At 39.8% G+C, this 22,832-nt stretch overlaps 1 protein-coding gene and 1 long non-coding RNA gene across 3 annotated transcripts; one reads left to right on the forward strand and one right to left on the reverse strand.

The window, feature by feature from the left end:
* Window positions 1-6,225: 6,225 nt before the first annotated feature.
* LOC127119094 (uncharacterized) lies at window positions 6,226-10,315 on the reverse strand. The gene is made up of 2 exons (XR_007802613.1): window positions 10,174-10,315; window positions 6,226-7,574 (listed from the first exon to the last, which is right to left on the reverse strand). It is a non-coding gene; the product is annotated as an uncharacterized LOC127119094 (long non-coding RNA).
* LOC127119093 (uncharacterized) lies at window positions 9,244-19,459 on the forward strand. 2 transcript variants are annotated; one of them, XM_051049302.1, is made up of 3 exons: window positions 9,244-10,257; window positions 13,716-14,250; window positions 18,289-19,459. In XM_051049302.1, the coding sequence occupies exon 3, from the start codon at window positions 18,294-18,296 to the stop codon at window positions 19,311-19,313; it is 1,020 nt and encodes a 339-aa protein (XP_050905259.1). In that variant the 5' UTR covers window positions 9,244-10,257; window positions 13,716-14,250; window positions 18,289-18,293; the 3' UTR covers window positions 19,314-19,459. The 2 variants fall into 2 exon arrangements, with proteins under 2 accessions (XP_050905259.1, XP_050905258.1); XM_051049301.1 differs by lacking the exon at window positions 13,716-14,250.
* The last annotated feature ends 3,373 nt before the right edge of the window (window positions 19,460-22,832 follow it).

The raw sequence follows: 22,832 nt of genomic DNA on the forward strand, positions 1-22,832 counted from the left end.
TAAGGTTTGGATCTCTGCAACTCTGGCCGAAATTCTGAGGCTCACCGGAGAAGACGGTGGCTCCGGTGGCCATCCCAACTCCAAATCAATTCATGGCCACACGATCTTGTTTCCAGATCTAATCTGGACCGTTCCATGTTATGACTTGTTTTAATGTTGCGTGTGGTTCAGTTGACCAAGGCGTATGGTGGGAGCATCTCTGGAGCGTATGATCTGCCAGCTCAATTAATGAGCTCAGATCTAACGCTCCTTGTTTTTTTGCATTTTTTATTTTCTGATTTTAATTTCTTTAATTCCAATTATTTTCAAAAATCAATATCTCTCTCATTTTTAATCCAAAAATTATGGACCAGTTGCATTAGTCTCCAAATAAATTCTAGTTTCTATTTCTGATTTTTAATTTTTTTTATTTTGTCATTTGATATTTTTTGTGAATTTTCTCTTTTCTGGTTATTTTTAATTCATTTTAAATAGTTTTTGACATTCAAAAAATACAAAAATATTTTCCTAACCTACTTGAATGATGATGGATCTATGAAAAATATTCTCATCAATTTTTAAATTGATTTGAGATTGATTTGAGATTTTAGTTCAATTAGGTTATTTTTATTCATTTTTAATTGATTAAAAATAGTTTCTGACTTTTAAAAATGCTGAATTTTTTTGTCAAACTTTGTTTGACCTTGTTGAACTTAGGATAAATTACTTGGACCTTTCAAGGTTGATTTGAAGTGATTTGGAAGTTTGACCTTTCCATTATTTTTAATTCAAATTTATTTTAATATTAAAAATGCCAAAAATATTATGCTTATTGTTTGATCTCCAATCTTCATCTCATTTCTGATATATCATTATTTGACTTTGACTTTCAATGTCATTTGGTCAATACATATGGATTGGTACATATTATTTCATCTTATGCATTTTGATCTTTCCATTTTCTTATCCTTTCTTCATCTCCTTCTTCATCTTCTTCTTCTTCTTCTTTCCTTTTGATCAATGAGTTAAAGGTTGATAAGTTGGCATTGATTAGGGAGATTTAATCTTCCTTGATTCAAATCTAATTCATCTTGATCAATTGATCAAGTGAATGGCTTTGCATTAAGGATAGGTTGTCTTCTAAATCATGCAAAAGGCTTAAACCAATACAAGATCAATTCTCTTTTTCTTTTTGGCATGGCAAGTTGTTGGAACTTGGTTCACTAATCAAGACTTCTAACTTGTGTTGTTGCCTACATTATTATTGAACGACCTCAGATAGTTGTGACTTCTACATAAGTCCAATTACGATTGCTTAACATAGCGCTAAATTTGCCTTATGGCACACTAACTACTAACACTAACTATTGACAATTAACATTTACTTTTTGCTCTTTACTTTTATGCAATTTACTATTCTTGCACATATTATCCATTTGCTTTTCTCTTTGCTCACTTGAGCACATGTTTATGTTAATGCCATTTGCCTTTTGCTCACTTGAGCACATAATTGTGTATATATTATTATGCTTGTGTTTTGTTTTGATTGTTGTGAACCAAATGCAAAGAAATGGACTTAGTTTCTAGGACTTTCCCTATGCAAAGAATGGAGAATGGACTTAGATTCTAGGACTTTCCTTATGCAAAATTGGAGTAAATTGACCTTAATAAAGAAAATGGATTAGAAGGACCAAATCTCTAAACTCACTCTTATCCATTCTTGATTTATTTCATGGAAATTTTGATGTGTGTGTTTTTGTGCTAGGGAATTCTACTTGAGCTTAATTGGAGGACCATTACCATGATCATTCAAAGTGAAAGATACAAGACACATTGAGGATCTCTTATGAGACTTGTTTGATTGCTTATGCTTTGTGATTGCTTTTTCCAAAGGATGGGAGCTACTTGGATCATCAATATGATCTCAAGAGAGGAACTCCTTGTATGGTTTTGTTCTCTTTCCCCTCACCTCTTGTATGTTTAGGATTTAGCCCTTCTTCTTCTTCTCTCCACTCAAACCCAAGTCAAAACTCTTTGTGCAAACATTTAACCGTTGTTTTTAAACACTAGAAACCTAAGCCTTATGCTTTTGATTTTCAAACTTTCTTTTCATAACACTTATTTTGAATTGAACTTTTAAGTCAACTTTGACCATTTTTGTATATACTTCTAATTGGTAAATATAACTCATTCAAATGTCTTTTGTGGTTCCAATGGCAACTTTCTTAATCAAAATCTTTCATAACCTTTAGCTATTAGGTTTGAGTTATCCTTGTGGTAGATGTAATACTCACCTATATCCTTAGTGATGGACGATAAGTCTTCCATGCTTATTATAGGATTAACACCTTACTAGCATGTTGAAGCTATCCTCACATGGTGGATTTGTGGTTTGGTTGAGTTTTCTCCCTTTGATAACAAAAGACCTTAAGGCTTTTGGACCAATCAATTCACCCACTTGTTTTGAGATTTTTACCCCGAACTACGAGGTTTTGATCCTAATCTTTTTATAAGATGGTACGTAGGCAATGGGTTTATCCATCCAAACACAAAATGTAAATAATTTGTACATTCTCTTCTCATCTCTTCAATCATGTTTGCACAAACAAAATTTTCCACAAAACAAACAACCTTCACAACAAGTATGAAAAGGGCTCCCTAGGAGTACCTAGGATGTTTTGGATGCCTAACACCTTCCCATTGCATAACCAACCCCCTTACCCAGATCTCTGTTTCTTTTACTAGTTTTTGTTAAAACTATTAGGTTTTTGTTCGCTTTCTAACCATTCCTTTGGATAAATAGAAGTGCGGTGGTGACTCGACTTGTATGATTTACCTTGGATTTAGTCAATATCTCTAATGGTAACAAATACCCCGCTACACCTCCTATATCTTCCCATTAAAGGAAAATTATTGGACCACGAAAGGCTCAATTAAGAGGATGCCAACAAATTGATGGTTACCTATATGGGAGCTTACCAAACTAAGGCCGCAAATGAGGCAGTTGACACCAGAGGTGCTCATGCTAGATTTAAAATTTTGGAATAACTTTATAAAGACCACTTGTAGATGGTTATGGAGGCATAAGGTGATGATATGCATTATTTAGGTTGAGTACCACCGACAATGTGCATTGAGGTGTTAGCTCTTATTCCTGGTTGACACGTTTATGTTTATAGAACAAGTGCAACCTACATCGGCGTGGTCTACCAAAAATATTTCATCGACTTGACAATGATTCATGAGTATAATTGTGGGGCCGCCTGTTTAGTCTACCTATATTGAAAGTTAGGAAAAGGTTCTCTTTGAAGGACAAAGTAGTTGAGATGAAGCTACGTGTTGCTTACAGTAACTTATTGTTACTAATATTTACATAACACTTTTGATACACTTGTTACTAATATTTACATAATGCTTTTGATACACTTGTTACTAATATTTTATATAAACTATTTTTCAGGGATGGATCATCTCCCACTTTCCTTGCATTTTCAGGTGGGAACATATGCCCAACCATACAGGGATTGGCCACGTCTTATCTCTTTTTCCCCACTCAGAGGGAATCAGACGATTGAGCCCTTTTGAGTGTATCTTGACTGTCATGTAACAAATGACATTTCCTTCTGCCATACATCGGTCACCATCAGATGGATGTCATTTTGTTATGCTCTGGATGACAGACGTGTGGTTCAACTCAAATGTATGTGTATCTTCTCGAGCGAGTGATGCCTCAGTTTTTCAATTTATAGGTTATTCTGAGACACCCCTCATAGTGTATTGCTCATATTGTTCTTCGCAAATATCTTGATGCCATACTTGAGGATCTCGAGAGTCATTTGGTACCAGAAGACTATCGCTGGATGCCAACTCTTCTATAATGGGCTTATGCAGACGACTACATCGCATGGTTCTATAGGGTGTCACATCCTACCATAACACCATATTCTTTTGGAATACCACCCAGGCCATCTAATCAAGAGGTACTAGAGGCTAGGGATGATCACACCCATGACATACATAATATTTGTCTGTGTATTATGGATATGGCGAGATCGGGTATAGAGGCATGACTTTTTGAGGATGGAAATCCTCAGTTGGCCCTTTTTGAATGAATTACTGTAGAGACCCGGAATGCCTTACAGTAGATGCGGTGAAGCCGAGGGGTTAGACATACACAGTAATTTATCTTAGGTTGTATTTTTTTTTCATTTTCGGATAAATGTTATGGATGGTCGGTACTTTTTGAATTTATTTTAATTAATGTATGACTCTTTTAATGTATGTGTAGTATGTTCGAATCAATTAATATACGTATTTTATAATTTATGGCATAAAACGGCCTAAAATATAAGTTGACCTCAAAAAATGTCAAAGTTAGGACAATTTTGTTGTCTAAAAAGCATTAGGGGTTTTTCGGAGATTCATCTCCGAAATATTCCCTGTTATATGGAGTAAACAAGCATCAAATAGTTTAAAATAATTTCAAGGGGATTTACGGAGATGTATCTTCGGGTACACCCTAAATAATATTCAAAGATGCATCTTCAAACCATATTTTGACAAAATAGAGTGTTGTTGATTTATGAGAGTTGATGTGATTTTAAATACGTACAGAGATGCATATCCGGACATAATAAGGACATTTTTAGACATTCATGTTGTGGCATGAATTTTAAATATTAATTATTGACCCAATAATTATAAGATCATTAGTTATTAAAATAATTTATTAAATTGATCATTACTTATAATTAATTAAATTTTCTTCTCGTCTTTAAGACTAAGCTAGAGTGTATTACACTTATTGTGAAATTTAAAAAACTTACTACATGTATATTTTTTTTTGTTGATTGCACCTCTCGTTTCCAGGGGAAAGGGGCTCTAAAAGTCTAGAGTTTGTGCCGAGAGATCATGAAACTTGCCAATATTGTTCCCACTAGGAATCAAAATCGGTATTCCCCGAACCTTCGTTCCTTAACAGGAGCTCGTTTACCACTCAGCCCAAGTTCTTGGTTACTATGTACATTTAATTCTATGGTACATAAAATTAATTTTGGCATAATTGAAGACTTGTTTATTTATGTTTTTTAAAATAATTTTTATTGTATTGTATTATATATATATATATATATATATATATATATATATATATATATATATATATATATATATATATATATAATTTTATAAAAAATTTATATAAAATGTTAATTTAAATAGTTTTTCATAAAGTATTTTTCTTAGATATTTAATCTTTTTATATATTTTTTTTACATAACAACATTTCAACAAAAAAAGTTTATTTGCAATTTTAGTCCCTCTATGTTTTATTTTTTTTTAGGTTTGGTCCCTTTATTTTGAAATATGGATTTTTTGTCTTTCAATTTCATATTTTTCAAGATTTTAGTATATACTATCCAAAAAATACGTGGTGGCTCAGGTGCTTCACAAGTAGGACCAAAAGAATTTCTTATATACTATACATATCAATATATATACTATATAGACCTTTGGCACAGCAACACAATGTTGCTCTTTCTACCGTCAATGCTGAATATGTAGTCGTTGGTAGTTGTTGTGCATAAATCTTATGGCTAAAGCAACAATTGCTAGATTATGATTTAAAATTTGGTTGCATTCCAATTAAGTACGCTAATACTAGTGTGATAGGCCTCACTAAGAATATGAGACTGCATTCACGAACTAAACACATTGAGATCCAAGACCACTTTCTTAGAGATCATATTGAAAAAGGGGACATTGTTTTTTAATACATTTGTTGGATGAGAATATGGAAGTAGAAAAATGGTCTAGAGGGTGAATAGACCCTTATTGAAAAATTCAACCGCTTTTTCAAAATTGAATATCAGAGATTTTTCAAAAGTGCAAGCAGAAGGTTTGAAGTGAAAATAAGGAAATTACACTTTTCGAAACTTGATCACGTTAACACTAAATCAATCTACAAATACCAAGAACGGTTTTCATGATGATACACAAAGGTATACAATTAATTCAATTGTATATTTCAAAAAATGTGATTATACAATGATTCAATAGCAATGAATTCTAACCTCAATTATTTCTTAGATTTTAATCACCAATACAGCTAGATTAGGCACCAATTCTAACAAAACATAGTCTTACACAATAAATTTCTACCAAATGAATAAACTATAGATTATTCTAGAATTGAAATACTGTAAATCCTACAAAAAATAAATGTAAGAGTAAGAGAGAAAGATGACATTGAGATTTATAAAATTTCATATCTGAATTTTGACGTGTATACATAATAATGACAAACTCTTCTGCATAATTTTACTCGATTAACACTTATTGAACCTTCCAATCTCAAAAATTTGATCTAAGTATTATATGTAGTAATCAACGCATTGATCCTACCAATTCCTTGAGCAATAAATTTTTCGAAGATTTGAGAAAAACTCAGCCTTATCTGTGGCCTTCTACACAACCACTACCAAGCCAATCTGGAAAGAAGAACCCCATTCTTTTCACTGGAATTTCTTAGCACTAATGACAACAACCTCAATCTTGCAAGCTATCTGAGAATCTTTACCTAATATTCAATAACGATTAGTTTTAAGACATCGTCTTCTACAATAAAATTACAAATCTCTCATGATCAAGATCTGAAGTCAAGCTGAAGTTGAAGATGTAAGAAGTTCGTTGCAAGAACTTTAAACTTTCAAAAATAATGGGTATTGATTTTTCACAGAATCACACACAAAGGATTTTGAATTTGTTGATTTGTTACTTGAAAAATGATGACAAAAAGGGTTTATATGTGCTTGAGATTAAACACAAAATATGGTTGAAAAGTTAGTTAGATTCGAATCAAGAGTATTTCATGATTTAAATCAACCGAACAAGTGAAGTGGAATAAAAGAAAAACAAAGTTTTGACCCATTTTTTAGTTGATTCGAATCAAGAGCAAAGTCTAATTCAAATCAAAGACCCCGTGATTCGAATCATGTGTTAATTTTGATTCGACTCAATCAAGCTGAGCCAAATAAAAATTATGGAAAATTGTCTGATTCGAATGAGGTATAAAGTCTTATTCAAATCAATTCTAGCAGAGGTGACTCGTAATTGGCTGGTTCCAATCATGTGTAAAAATTTATTCAAATCAAATTGTTTGGAAATTTATGATTTTCCCCTGCCCAAAGTGATTTGAATCAGGATATGTGCTTAATTCAAATCAAACACCCAAAATCTCAATTTTTCATGATTTTCAAATGACTTTGAGATTTTTCTTTCCATCTAACTTGAATCAATAACATATATGACTCATGCAATTGATTAAAAACATCATGATCAAGTGAAAACCTAGCCAATTGTTTATGCATGCTAAAAATGAATCATTTCAAAACTTGATCCAAAGAGGTGCAATCATGAAGGAGACTCAATAATTGAAAGTAAATAAAAATAAAAGTGACAAACCAAGCAACAAAATAAACATATTGTGGGTTCTCCCCCTGAATGTATTAGGGACATGCAACTACATTCTCCCTCTTTTTGATGCTTGGCAAGCTTTCACCTAGAATTGAGTCGACTTTGAGTAAAACTTGAAAACGCTAATGCCCCGGTGAAACATTGTACACAAACCATAATATAAAATTCATAAAACAATTAGAGACTCACATTACAATTTCTCCCCTTTTGACAACATTAAAAAAAGATAGATCGAAATTCGTCTAAAAGTCAAATAACCAACCACAAACAAATAATTCCAGATAAACATATGAGCTAAACAACTAAAAAGAATATACAACAACAAAGATCACATATTGGACATGAAGATAGACATGCCACATGCAACAAAATGCAAATAGACATGCAAGACCAACATTCAACAACAAATAATTAAGTGATCACAACCATTATGTAAAGGAAGGCATTGACAATCATAAATAATGCATGAACAATTATACAAATGCTCAAATGCATATAATTATAAGAACACATTCGAAGAGACTTAAATGCAAATTAGATCAATCAAGAACATATGCTAGAGATGGATGAGTAAGGTAAGGAGGAAATAAGTAAAACAATGCACTACTCTAGGACAAACTTATACAGTGAAATAAAATAGAGTAGAAGAGTTTATAGACATATCAATGTAGTCGGCAAAAAACTATGATTTGCTACAAAATAGTGTTAGTGAAAATAAAATATATTGCGAATGAAACTAAACAAAATCTTTATCCTATTTAAAGCAGGAAAAGTCTAAGACTCCCAAATTCATATAAATCTTGTGAAAGGTATTCAATGACAATGATTTTGTAAAAATATTAACAAGTTGACCTTTAGTGTCAGTGTATTCAAAAACAACATCCCCTTTTTCCACACGATTTTTAATAAAATGGTCTCGGATCTCAATGTGTTTGGTCCTTGAATGAAGTATCAAATTCTTATTAAGGCTTATAGCACTAGTAATATCACACTTAATCAGAACGAAACCAAATTTTAAATCAAAATCTAGTAATTTTTGCTTTATCTATAAAACTTATGCACAACAACTACAACGACTACATATTCATCCTTAACGGTAGAAATAGCAACAATATGTTGTTTCTTACTGTGCCAAGAAACTAAACAACTTCCAAATAAGTGACAGATACCACTAGTATTGTTCCTATCCGACATGCACCCTGTCAAACCCCAAAATTTCCCTTACCTTTTCCACTTTTTTCTGGCTCAGGCCCTAGTCATCTAGATTATACATTTAGATTATACATTTACGCTTACAATTTTTAAGTAACATCATTGATTCAAAAGATCTTGTTATTTTTTATGTTCATTTCTCTTGGATTCAAATACAAAAGAAAACAATAACATACACTCACGTGGCAACATGCAACGCAAACATAATTCAATATAACCAAGTCATGATACATCCAAACCAATTAAACCAACCAATATCCATTCCAATCGCATAACAATTCACTAATTTAACCAATTTCTGATTCCAAAATTCATTAGCAATTCTAACCAGTTGTCATAATTCCACAATTCCACGGCAGTCCAAATAACCTAAGCTAACCATTAACCAATTCTATAAGTATCAGTAACTTTTAACCATAACACATGTTAAACTAATTTCCAATCCAACATTCAACAAGTGCCATAAACAGTTCATTTAACTTCTACCAATTTCAAAATCAACTAACAGTCTGCTAAAGACATTCACTAACTGTCATAACATTTCAAAAATAACATAACAGTCCAAACTTATAAGACTCACATAGTTCAAACAATTCACATAATAGTACAAACAAATCACGTAATAGTTCAAGCAATGCACTATCACACTAATAGCTAACCAATTTATTCAATTAACAACCTAACTAGCCTGACTGTCAATTCCCCAACACACCTAACAAACTCACCAATTAACTACCAATTAAAAATCTTTTACATAATAGTTCACTAACCTACTTGTTTTTCCAGATGCACACACCATAACTAACTAGTTCAGTTCCATAACATTAACTAAAACATCCCATAACAGTTCAATAACCAATTAACTACTATTTGATTCAAACTAACTTTCAAACTTTAACAATTAACGAATTGACCTTACTAACCTCCTAACTAATTTTCCCTAATTCATTAACATTCCATTAGTAGTTCAATATAAGATTATTCATTCTTTCTGACACTATTAACCAAGTTGATTCTCATTTAACAACTAAACATTCCTAACTATTAAACTTCAAACTAATCTAACTGTCAAACTAACAGAGTTAATATTCTAACTAACTTTGCACATTAAATTAGCTAATTTCCATCCAAACTAACACCTGACCTAACTCTTAACTTCCTTTTCCCTAATTGCCCAATTCAATTACAAACTCATTCCACTTAAATCTCTATATAAGATAAAAGTCATCCGCAATAACCTTCAACCACATTCATCATCACTCAGAATCTGCAAATTCACTCTCATCACCATTGATTATCTACGCATTTCTCTCTTATCCCTCATCATACTCAAAGCTCCAATTTCCATTATTGAGCAAACTTCACATTGAAGTTTGCTTCAATAGAACTTAGCCACACTCTCTACATTCTCCTCACATCACCAACAACAACATTATCCATATCCTACAGACTAGTTGGGGAGAAGAAGAAGAAATTATTGCAAAAAAGTTAAATAGTTCGAAGTGGTACATGGTTTTCTTCCTCTGGTCTTCTCTCTTCATCTCCATCTTCAAGATTCTTCAAAGTTTCCCAGGGTGAACCTCGACCCTATAGGTTGGTGATTTCTTCCATTTCTCCTTCTTCCGCTTTAATCTCGATACTAAGATGTAGAGAATGCTAAGGGGAATCAAATCCCCAATGGTTGGTTGCTTTGATTCCCCTCTAATTACATTTAATTTTCGTTTGAATAGTTAGGGTTCTTTAGAGTTTAGTATGAATTGGATATTCATAGTAGGTTTTGAGAGAGATGGACATGCGAAATAAAGAGAGGGCAAAGATAGGAATACTATGGTGGCATTAGGGTGAGGTTCTGGGTTGGTCCTCCGCCTCTGGCGGGACAGAGCGTTTTTTGGCCAAGAAGAAGCTAGGAGAGGGACAGAGGCATATCAATTGAATGGAATTGAAATGAGAGTAAAACTAAGACTCACATTCCCTTGCCCTTATGCGCATTGTTGGGCTTTCAACTCCAAGCTTAAAAGGGTTTTTTGTTCACACCCCTTGGATTGCTGATTCACCTCTCTTGCTCCTTTTGAACTCAAACACACAACATTGGTCTTCTAATGCTAAGCCCAACGCTCCCAAGTACTTACCACACACACTCTTTCACAATACACCCCCCTGTAGAGTGATATTTTAATTATTAATGATTTTTTTTATTCTTTTTCTTTTTAATACTTTTATATACACATAAAAAATACATAAGAAAGATGCATAGAAAATACACATAAAAATTATTTTGCTCCCTCTCATTAGATTTTAATTAGATTAATATTTTAATTGGATTCGTTTTAGTTGGAATTTAATCCCCTTTTATTTCAAATATGATTAATTAGAGATTAGGATTAGCATTGATTAATTCTAATCTTTAATGTCATTATCTTTTTCATGATTTCATGTGCTAGATTGTATGATACTTAGCATGATCTCTTATTGGTGGATTAGTTTATCAATTTCATTATTGATCAATTATTTAATTTGGTACTAGACTTATATAATTCATGAACAATTTGTATGTTCCCCCCGGAGCTCGTATGAGAGTTGGTTTAACTGCCCTAACTATGGCAGAATATTATTCATTCAAGTGATCATAAGTCCCTTGATCACTTAATTGAATTATACCTTCACACATGCATTACATTTGGTCCATCAAGTCAATCTCAAGTCAATTCACATTCAAGACCCTGGAGATAGGATGACATCAAGACTTAGTCATGTTGAGCCTTATCTAGTCAAGAACTTTGTCTCATCCTTTTCAAAATAACAAAAAGATTGTTCCTTCAAGCACTTGTTAATTATGATGCAAATTATGCGCCACGAGCCTTTAGTAATGGAGAAGGAATAAAAAGGAGTATTCTTATCCTTATTCTAAATATCTTTGGATACAGGATGATTGACCCAAAATTTCAAAGTATTCACATCCATTTATAGACTTTAGTGTAACTCAAATCAAATAATTGACAACTTGCATTCTCAAACAATACTTCAACAGTCCCCCATAAATAATACCTTTCTCTTTGGACCAAACACTATATTCTTTGAATACCCATACACTCTTGAGGTTTATCACCTTCTCTTGGTTAATCACCTCCTTCATGGGTTAATCACCTTCTCTAGTTTAAGCACCCATCTTTGAACCATACACATCTCTTGAGGTTAATCACCTTCTCTTGGTTAAACACCTCTTTCCTAGGTTAATCACCTTCTCATGGTTAAAAAAAAGTTACATGCATGCTTTCCTCCTGAGACTCAAGCATAGGAAATCCCCTTCATGCATGTTTGCCTTGTGAGGCCCAGGCTTAGGCAAACCCTCTCATTCTCATGCATGTCAGCCTTGTGAGACTCAGGATTAGGCAAACCCCTTTTTCTTTTATGTTTATCTTGTAAGCCTCAGGCTTAGGTAAACCATTTCTCATGCATGTCTATCTTGTAAGACTCAGACTTAGACATATTATTTCATGCATGCTTGCCTTGTGAGACTCGGGCTTAGGTAAACAACTTCTCATGCATGTCTATCTTGTAAGACTAAGACTTAGACAAACTATTTTTATGCATGCTTGCCTTGTGACTCAGGCTTAGGAAAGCCCCCCTCATGCATGTTTTCCTTGTGAGATTGGGGCTTAGGAAGACCCCCTCTTGTAGGTCTTGATCCCTCGATCTAGGCAAAGCCCTACAATTCTAAATTGGCAATTACCATATATTGGTTAAACGCAACACTCTTTGGTTCAGATACACCACTCTATGGGTTCAAACAATACACTCTTGGTCCAAACAATACTTTCACCATCCTTCATAACATCTTCATAACACCTTCACCATTTCATAAATCTCCTTCCAAATTCATGCACAAATCTTATTTTCAATTCAATTAAAACAAAAACTCTTTTCAAAATGACAACCTTCTTTTCATAAAAGAACTGTTATAATTCGTTCTTTAGTAGTCATACTAAAACCTTAAAGCATCCGAACGAGGATCAGAATCAGCTAACGTCAAAACACTTCCAGGATACGATTATAACATAGTTCCCTAAAATTAACCAACAAATACGTAGTTTTCTACTACGAACTACAAAGCTCTGATTTTCACACTGCATTATGAGAATACGTAGGCACATGGGTTTAAATCCTTGGCGATCACATTAATTAATTACTTATTTTTCCTTAATTAAAATCAATCGCAAGTAACCTTTAGATAATAATAGTCATCCACACAAAGATAAATCAAAATGGTTCCCGTTGAGAACATAGTAGATGTGAGGGATGTTATTACATTTCCCTTGCATAACCGACTTCCTTACCCTTTTTCTCTTCCCTTTGGGTTTTATTTATATTTTCCCTTTCTCTTAGAATAAATAAAATTTAATGGAGATTGTGTTGTATTTCGAGCATGCGATGCGCTCGGGTATTTTTTCGCGGCGCGACAGCTAACTACTTTGCTGGGAAATCCCTGTGTAAGTCAATCCTAGTTTTGTTTGTTTCTTTGCAATAAAATAAAGCAATTTTATTGTATTTTTATTTGCTTTATATATATTCATCATATTTTGGATATCTATATATTCTCTATTGTGGGTTGAGATTTGTGATGTTATTTGAGAGAAAATCTTTACACTTGAGCTTGAGCATACACATAGGATAGAGTCGTGGATAGTCGTGTTGACCTGTGTTTTACGTGTTGGGTTGGCACGAGACCCACACCCAGACTAGAGCCACTTGGGAGTACCATTGTCTTGCAATCATTTGTTGGGGCATGGTTTTCTCATTTGGATCCATGACTCTGGGAGGCCTTTTAGGGACCATCTTTTGAAGATTGTAACCTACATGTGAGGGGATATGGGGTTTTTGCAGGAAACCATAAAATCTACATACCTTGAAAATCATGAATACGTCGAACCTTTGAACGTGCATTAAGAAGTATATACATATTATCCTAAATACGGCAAACCTTTCAATATATGATGTTGCATGCCATTTCATCATATCATTTAAAAAACTAATTTTATCATATGCATTTCCAGGGAATCCAAAAGCTATAGTCTTTGTTGAGCATTCAATAAGAAAATGAATTTTGGAAGAAAAAGTACCTAGAGTTACAAGTTTGTGGAACCTTAACTAAAGGCTTTGAGAGGATTGGGAGCTCGTCTGATTCTTGACAAAAGAGATGATTTCAAGAAGAACTATGGTAACCTTCTAAGCATCCTCAACACTGAAGTCAACGTGATGTTTATCCACATCTGGTACAGTTCTATGATCATCCATTGAGATGTTTCACATTCCAGGACTACCAGTTGGATCCTACTTTGGAGGAGTGCTCACACATCTTGGGGGTTGGAATTAAGGATCAAGTTCTGCTCAATGGCATAAAAGAACTTCCTAAATTTCACTATATAGCTAAAGCACTCCACTTGGAGAAGAAGTAGGTAGAGATCAATCTTAAGCCCAAAGGTGGTACTCATGGTTTTACCATGAAATTTCTGATAAACAAAGCTGCAACCTTTGTTGATGATGGAAGTTGGAACGCTTTCAATGTTATTCTTGCTTTGATTATATAAGGTATAGTTTTGTTTCCTAACATTGAAGACTTCGTGGACTTGACTTCTATTTGTATCTTTATGACTAAAAACCCAGTTCCTACTCTACTTGCTGATACCTACTACTCAATTCACTTGAGGACTCAGAAGAAGAAAGTAACTATTGTATGTTGTCCACGCATGATGTATACATGGTTTATGTCTCACTTTCCCAATAAATGCCCTTTTGTTGAGAATAAAGTAAATCTCAAGTGACCCTACAGGATCATGTCTCTAACTGCCGATGATATTTCATGATATTCGTAAAACTACGAAGATATCAAGATCATCCTTAAATGTGGTAAGTTCCCTAATGTACCTTTCATAGGAACAAAAGGAGGAATTAACTACAATCTGATTCTGGCTTTGCACCAATTGGTCTACCCAATGCTTGACAAACCTGACATCGAGCAGTTGGAAGAGTTTGTCTTACATGAAGGGGTTGATAATCCATATTTGTTAAAGAGGATTAACAAAGCCTGGGGAGAGATATACCGTCAAGCAAGGGCTGAATTGGGGAAGAAGAACTGTATAGAAAAAGAGTCCTACACACAATGGGTTATAGAAAGAGTTAAGGAATTCTTGTTTCCTTTTCCACTTAAGAGAAGGAAGACTTGAATATCAATCTCAACCAGAAGGGGGAGCGTATGCTCAACGCTGTTGAGGTTGCTCAAGATGAACAAAATAAGCAAAGAAAGGTTGATGAAGCTCTTAAGGGAACATATGTTGGCCACTCTACAAAGAATAAGCAACTTGTAGAAACTAATCATCATGCTAGAAAAGTGGTGACTGTTTGGAACCAAACTCTGAAATCTCGCAAAGAGATGGAGGAAAACTATGAAGCCCAACTCAAAGAACTTCGAGACAGTTTGAAATATTGAAAAGAACAGTTGAAGAAAGAGCAAATCAATGCTTAAAAGCTTGAGGTCTCTTTCTCCCTATGTCAATGTGATCTCAAAAAGGTTTTCAAAGAAACATAGAGTTGAAAGGAAAAGCACATCAGAGTTAGGAAATTGTTAATTAGCTCAGCAAAGAAACTTCTAAATGGGAACAACATTATTGTCACCTTGAAGTTCTCCTTGATCAGAAACAAGCATTTTTATAAAGCATCTTACATATACCTAACCTCACTTTATTGCATAATCTCCTCAACGATCATACAATTAAAGATCTCCCAGGAATGTTGAAGGGAGCTTATGCTGACACGCTTCCACATAATACTCCTAGGGTTGTCTTTCATTTTGTTGTTGTTTGTAAGATAATATTTGAGAGGTTTAAGGTTGATCTTCTTGTAGCTCAGCGAGCAAATCCATGAGTTGTAATAAATGTACTCCTTATTCTTCCAATGAGTAAAATGAGCATTTTTCATTATTGGCTTTATCTTCTGTATTTATTTTCATGCTTTACGATTACTCATAATAATAGACAAAATCTCAGGATTCCCTAAAAGCTTTAAAAAATATTTTTTAAATGCATTCATGCATATTGATCTTACCTGATCAGGAGGGCCTTCCAAGGTCTTGGTGAATGGGCCGGAGAATGAAATGAGAGGGGGGTGTACCTGCAAGGTGCTCCAATGCTTAAGTCAGAAAAGGTACAGAATGAGGTTATCAGAGTGTGAGTTAGAATACCTGCCCCTTTGCCATGAAAGGGGTATTTATACTGAGCCCCCAGCGCTGGGCCAAGGCTCCTAATGGGCTGGATTAGCTAGGCCCAAGGAGGAGCTGCCAGGGGACGCGTCAGAAGCGTTAAGACCTAGACCAAGGTCTGCCCCCTGGTCCAACTGCCCCTATCCCTAAGGAGACAATATAGGGGAGTTGGGTGACGTGGTAAGTGAGATGCCGTTATGGCTCTGCCCGACACAACTTAGGTGTCCGCGACGTGGGTTGACGATAAGTGGATGGAGATCATATGAGGAGGGCCCGGTCGTTGCCCGACACGTATTTAAGGGGCCGGGGAGACGTTCTTCGGGCGGACGGTCGTTCACCTGACGTGTCCTCGTGGTCGTTTGGACATGGACTTGGCGAGCATTGGGCCGTGCCGTGCCTAGTGTCATGGCCCAGTCCAGAACAGGAGCCCCCCAAGTCGAGTCTCTGAGCCAGAGAGATGACTTATGTTTCAACTGAGGGTTCCCCGAGATGATGGGGAAGCTTGATCGTTAGACAGGTGAGGTTGTAACAGACCTATTCATGACTGACCTTTTCTCCGGGAATGTCGGGGATGGAGGTGATCGGTTGGTCTGCACCTTCCTTGTAGTAGACGTGGGTATGACGCGGGGAGGTGGCGTCTTGGTGAGTCGAGGAGACGGATAGGTGCTCGGGTCGTTTCAGTTTCTTATCTTTGATAGACGTGTCTCGGAATTAGTGGCGTCGCTTCGTTTCGTGTGCAAAGACGGCGTAGGCAGGCTAGGCAATGATGACCTAGCGTGTTGGTCCACGTGCCAAGCCCTATAAAAAGGGGTTGAGTAACTTCATTTCCACTTTTTTCGCTCACACGTTCACCGGAGTTCTCCACATTCTCTCTCGTTTGCTCGCTCAACCGTCTGGACCGCCGTCTCCGCCCGTCCTCCTATCTGAACCACCGTCTTCTGCTCGGGCACCACCGTACCCCTTTCAACTTAACTATGTCAGGTATGATTTTCCACTGTGATCCACTGTTTTTCCTCGTTGTTTTCTGTCAAACGCATGCTATTTTTGTAGAAATGTGGTTGGGTTTAACTTAGGAATAGTGTAGTGGACTGTAGGTGTATATTAGATGGTAGAAAATAGGGTTGGGATCATACTGTACCGGGCATAAATTTCATATGCCGGGCAATACTTGCATAGGCTGTATGAAGTTTATGCCCGGTCTCCATAGAATGCGCGCGTCACCGAGTTGAGCACGGTTAGTGTCCGTCGCCGCTACGCCCTTTCACTTGACCTGCGGTGGAAGGGTGGATTTGATATGACGTCGAATTCACTCTTTCTGTCTGCGTTTCAGGTGCTACCGGGCGCTTTCGACCGAGGAGGGAAGATTCTGGGTCCTCCACCGAAGACGCGACAATCGCTCGTCTCCCTGTCGGGGATGGGAGTGTCCGAGATGGTACCGAACACGCCTCCTCTTCCGGGCAGGTCGACTTCTCATGGGTTGCGGACGAGCCCTTGGAGGAGGAATCAGACTTCTGTGACGAGGCCACCATTGCTTACGCTATGGTCGAGACCATAAGCCGGGAGGATCCACCAAACTGGTATTGCTGCGCCCCCAAGGAAGAAGACCGCATTTGTCATCATTTCCCGGGGAAGCAGTTCACCATGTATGAATTTGCTTTCCGTGAGGCGGGGATTAGACTGCCCTTCAACTCCTTCCAGATGTCGGTCTTCAAGTGGCTCCGGCTGGCGCCGTCCCAACTACATCCTAATGCTCTCGCATTTATGCGGGCATTCGAGTTAGTTTGCCAGTTCCTCGGCATTGGTTGCACCCGGGCTCTCTTCTTCCACGTTTTCCATCTCCAGAGGTCCGGTTCCCGTGGTCGCCACAGTTGGGTTTCTTTCAAGCAGCCCGTGCGTCTGTTCAAGACGTACGAGGATTCTGTTCGCCATTTCAAAAACCGGTGGTACGTGGTGATGCCGATTACCCGGGCTGCCCTTCACTCTCTATACTACTATCAATGGAAACCCAACGGGGAGGAGACGCTGATGTCGAAGATACCGCTGAGGTGGCAGCGTGATCATTTCGATCTCTCCACGGCGCATTACCGAGTCAAGTATGCGATGCTCGGCGAGGAGGATAGGCTCGCGTACAAGAAGCTGGTCGATTACGTGCAGAGCTTCAGCTTGGGGTTCTGGGCGAATCGACAGGGCGTGCCCTACCTGGATGAGGCCGGGGAACCAATCACCGAGACGCGTTATATCAATACGAAGGCTCTGCTCGAGTGTGATACCGAGGAGGAAGCTCTGGTGTTATTGAGTAGGCAGACTTTGTTTAGCTTTTTATTTCTGTTTATGACTTCGCTCGCTAATGTTTGTGTGTAATTTGTTTGCAGGTGCCATGCCCAATGCTCGTGATCGGGTGCTGAAGCTAGCGAATCAGGTCGGCGCTCCTGACCGGGTGCCCAAGAAGAAGAAGAAAACTGTGGCCCGTGTCTTGGAGACTGCTGGCGATGCCGGGGCCGGTCCCTCGCAGGCGGCGAGCGTGATTCCTTCCTCTCCTCCTCGATCTAACCCGATCGACATTCCTGATAGCAGTCCGTCGCCAGCGGCTTCTCCCCTCCATAAACGGAAGCGTCCGGCTGGGCCTCTCACCAGGTCGTCTCTAGGAAGTCCGAATGGACCGGGCAGCTATCTTCTACCTCCCTGCTATGTGGAACGGTCGTTCTTCAAGGCCGAGGAGTCGATTGCTGTGCCTGCGCCTGAGGCCAAGGCTATTCTGGACCAGGATGCTGCTGCCCGGAGAAAAGATCTGGCCAGGGATATTGCTGCTGTCATCCGGGTGATGGAGACGGCCATGGTTTTGACCGACACTTCGGTCTCCACTGCCTCGCTGGAGGATGCCCTTTTGCAGGTTCGGACGGAGAAGGAAAGACTATCTAAAGATCTGTCGGACTACAAAGAAGAGCATCGGCTGCAGGAAGGGCTGAGCCAGAAGCTGGAGGAGGTGGAGAAGGAGAGGGACCAGTTGAAGGCTGCTAAGGCGAGCTTGGAAGAGCAGGTGGTCGACCATCAGAAGCTGACCGAGGACAACGCTGGCCTACGGGCTCAGGTTGAGTCTCTCGAGGGAAAGGTCCGTCCTCTGGCAGATGAGACCGAGGAGGAACGCGCCCTTGGTTCGCGCGGTGAGCTGCTAGGGCATCTTCGGACTCTCAACCAAGATCTCGTGGCCTGCTTCAAAGAGGGTTTCGACAATGCTGTCGAGCAGCTCGGGCTTCTGAACCCTGAGTTGGTGACAGCAGGGTCGGCCTATAACTGCTGCGTCCGGGATGGTGAGATTATCTGCCCGTTTGAAGCGGAGGAGGAGCTGGGGGGAGAAGAAGAAGAAGAGGATGAAGAGGTGCTCCGAGCGGAGTCTTAGTTTATTTGTTTTTCTTTGATTTTAGTTATCATGGCCTGCGTGCCTTATGTATTTTGGCCTTCGGGCGTTGTAATATGGCCTTCGGGCGTACTTGGCTTCGGCCACTCTTATCGTTTTTAATGTATGAATATTTTCGTTATCATTCATTGTGCTCGTTTGTGTTAGATACTTGTTTGTATGAATTCGTACTCTGCTCGACTCTGTTAATCTCCTCGGTTTAGGGAACCGACGGAGTGTCGGGCTTTGTGCCCGTGGGTATCGAAGCCCGGGTCCGTTGTTCGAACCCTGGTCCCGAGGCTTGGGCCCTCCCATCGCGAGCTGGGTGCCCTGCCAGTCCTGGTACTTCGACGTTGAGTCTTGGTCAAGATCCCAACCGTCGGGGAGGGTTGTGTTTGTTATGTGACCCCGGATCGTTCCCGGGTCTCGTGGTTCCTCCCTGGGGTTTTGGGGACGAAGAGCGTGGTCGTACCTGCCACGTCTCCCCGTGGTGTATTTAGCTGTGGTGTATTTAGCTGTAATATTGTCTAAGTTTTTCTGCGTTCCATGGTCGAGCGAGTTGTTCTCCTTGTAGGTTTTCTAGGTAATAGGCCCCGTTGCTCGTTTTGTCGCGGACGCGGTAAGGGCCTTCCCAGTTGGCCGCCAGTTTGCCCTCTCTCGGGTTTTTCTGGTTTCTTCTGAGGACCAGGGTGCCGACCTGGAACTCTCTTTTTATGACTTTCGCGTCATGGCGTAGTGCTATTTTTTGTTTGAGGGTTGTTTCCCTGAGAGCTGCTTCGGAACGTATCTCCTCGACTAGGTCGAGCTCGGCTCTAAGGGTTTCATCGTTCATTTCCTCGTCTAGGGGCTCCTCTGTCCTCCTCGTTGGCGCCCGTATCTCCACCGGGATGACTGCCTCGGTGCCGTAAGTTAGTCGGAACGGGGTTTCCCCGGTGGTAGAATGTGGTGTCGTGCGGTAGGCCCATAGCACGCTATGTAGCTCCTCGACCCATGCCCTCTTTGCCTCACCGAGTCTGCGTTTGAGGCCACGTAAGATTACCCTGTTGGCCGCCTCTGCTTGCCCGTTCGTCTGCGGATGCTCGACAGACGTGAAATGCTGTGTGGTGCCCAGGCTGGCGATGAAGTCCTGGAATCCTCCGTCCGTGAATTGTGTCCCGTTGTCTGTGACAAGTGCCTGGGGTATACCGAACCGAGCGAGGATGTTGCGTTTGAAGAACCGGAGAACGTTCTGCGCGGTTATTTTAGCCAGTGCCTCCGCCTCGATCCATTTGGTGAAGTAATCCACCCCGACGATGAGGTATTTATTCTGATATGATCCGGTGACGAAGGGTCCGAGGATGTCCATGCCCCACCACGCGAAGGGCCATGGGGAAGACAGTGATTTGAGGTCGTTCGGGGGTGCGAGGTGCATGTCGGCATGTCGTTGGCATTTGTCACATCTTTTGACGTGCTCTTTCGAATCGTTTTGCATGGTCGGCCAGTAGTAGCCTGCTCGAAGGGCTTTTCGTGCGAGCGATCGTCCGCCGAGGTGTTGAGCGTTAATTCCCCGGTGTATCTCTCCAAGTATGTCGGGGACTTTCTCTTCCTCGACGCATTTGAGTAGTGGGATGGAGAATCCTCTCCGGTAGAGTTTGCCTTCGAGGAGTACGTACGAGCATGCGCGTCGTTTGACAGTGGTCGCCTCTTTCGGGTCAGCCGGGAGTTCGTCTCGTGTGAGGTAATTGTAGATGGGTGTCATCCAACAGCGGGCATCTCCAATAGCGTTGACCTCGAGTGGAGGCGGTAGTTTGTCGATGCTGGGCCGAGGGAGAATTTCTTGGATTACTGATTTATTCCCACCCTTTTTCCTCGTGCTGGCTAGTTTCGAGAGAACGTCTGCCCGTGTGTTGTGCTCGCGGGGTATGTGTTGAACTTCCCATTTTTCAAATCTATCAAGTTTTTCTTTGACGAGGGACAAGTACTCGAGGAGGTTGTCGTTCTTGGTTTGGTATTCTCCTCGCACTTGTGAGGCCACGAGCTGGGAGTCGGTGGATATTTTTACCTCTTTTGCTCCCAGGTCCTCGGCTAACCTCAGGCCTGCGAGGAAGGCTTCGTATTCGGCTTGGTTGTTTGATGTTGGGAACGCTAGCGCTAATGATACCTCTATCAGGATCCCTTCTTCATTTTCGAGGATGATCCCGGCCCCGCTGCCTGATGTGCTAGAGGCGCCATCGACGAAGATCGTCCATTTGTGGGCGCTTTCTGCTGGAGTCGGGCAGTGGGTCATCTCCGCGACGAAGTCGGCCAGTGCCTGAGCTTTCAAGGCTTTCCTACTTTCGTATTGTATGTCGAATTCGGAGAGTTCTAGTGACCATTTGAGCATCCTCCCGGCCATATCCGGGCGCCCGAGCAGCTGTTTGATTGGCTGGTCGGTCCTCACCTTTATCGTGTGTGCGAGGAAGTAATATCGTAGTCTCCTCGCTGTGTTGATGAGGGCCAGGGCGACCTTTTCGATTTGCTGATATCGGAGCTCGGGGCCTTGGAGTGCTTTACTCGTAAAATAGATGGGCTTTTGTCCTTCGTCGGTTTCTCTTATTAGAACGGCGCTGACGGCCTCGGTTGCCACGGATAGGTATAAGTATAGGGTTTCCTGTTCTGATGGCCGTGATAAGACCGGGGGTTGGGACAGAACCTTCTTTAGATGGAGTAACGCTTGCTCGCATTCATCGGTCCAGTCGAAGGTAGCCTCTTTGCGAAGGAGTCTGAAGAATGGCAATGCGTGCTGGGCGGACTTGGCGATGAAACGGGAGAGTGAGGCGAGCACTCCATTGAGTGACTGGATCGATTTTTTGGTTTTCGGGGTCGGAAACTCCGAGAATGCCCGGCATTTGTCGGGGTTGGCCTCTATCCCTCTATCGGTGAGATAGAAACCGAGGAACTTGCCTGCCCGGACTCCGAACGTGCATTTTTCGGGGTTGAACCTCATTTTACACTGTCTCGCCTGCTCGAATACCTTCGCAAGGTGTCGAGCATGGGTTATCTCCTCGTGTGATTTGACGATCATGTCGTCCATGTATACTTCGAGCATGTCTCCTATTTCGTCCTTGAAGACTTTGTTCATCATGCGTTGGTATGTAGCGCCAGCGTTCTTGAGCCCGAACGGCATCACGTTGTAATAGTAATTGCCCGTTGGGGTCATGAACGCTGTGTGTTTCTTGTCTGTGGGCGACATAGGGATCTGGTTGTATCCACTATATGCGTCCATGAAGGACAAGAGTTTAAAACCTGCAGAGTTGTCAACGAGCATGTCTATATTAGGGAGGGGGAAAGCATCTTTCGGGCAAGCCCTATTAAGATCAGTATAATCAACACACATACGCCATTTTCCATTATTTTTCTTAACGAGGACTACATTAGAGAGCCAGGTTGTGTACTGGGCTTCAGAAATAAAATTTGCCTCTAAGAGGTCTTTTACAGCTCGCTCGGCAGCCTCTGCCTTTTCGGGCGATTGCTTGCGTCTACGCTGTGCTATGGGCTTGGCTG

The sequence above is a fragment of the Lathyrus oleraceus genome, chromosome 2, assembly GCF_024323335.1.
Source record: "Lathyrus oleraceus cultivar Zhongwan6 chromosome 2, CAAS_Psat_ZW6_1.0, whole genome shotgun sequence".
NCBI classification, from domain to species: domain Eukaryota; kingdom Viridiplantae; phylum Streptophyta; class Magnoliopsida; order Fabales; family Fabaceae; genus Lathyrus; species Lathyrus oleraceus.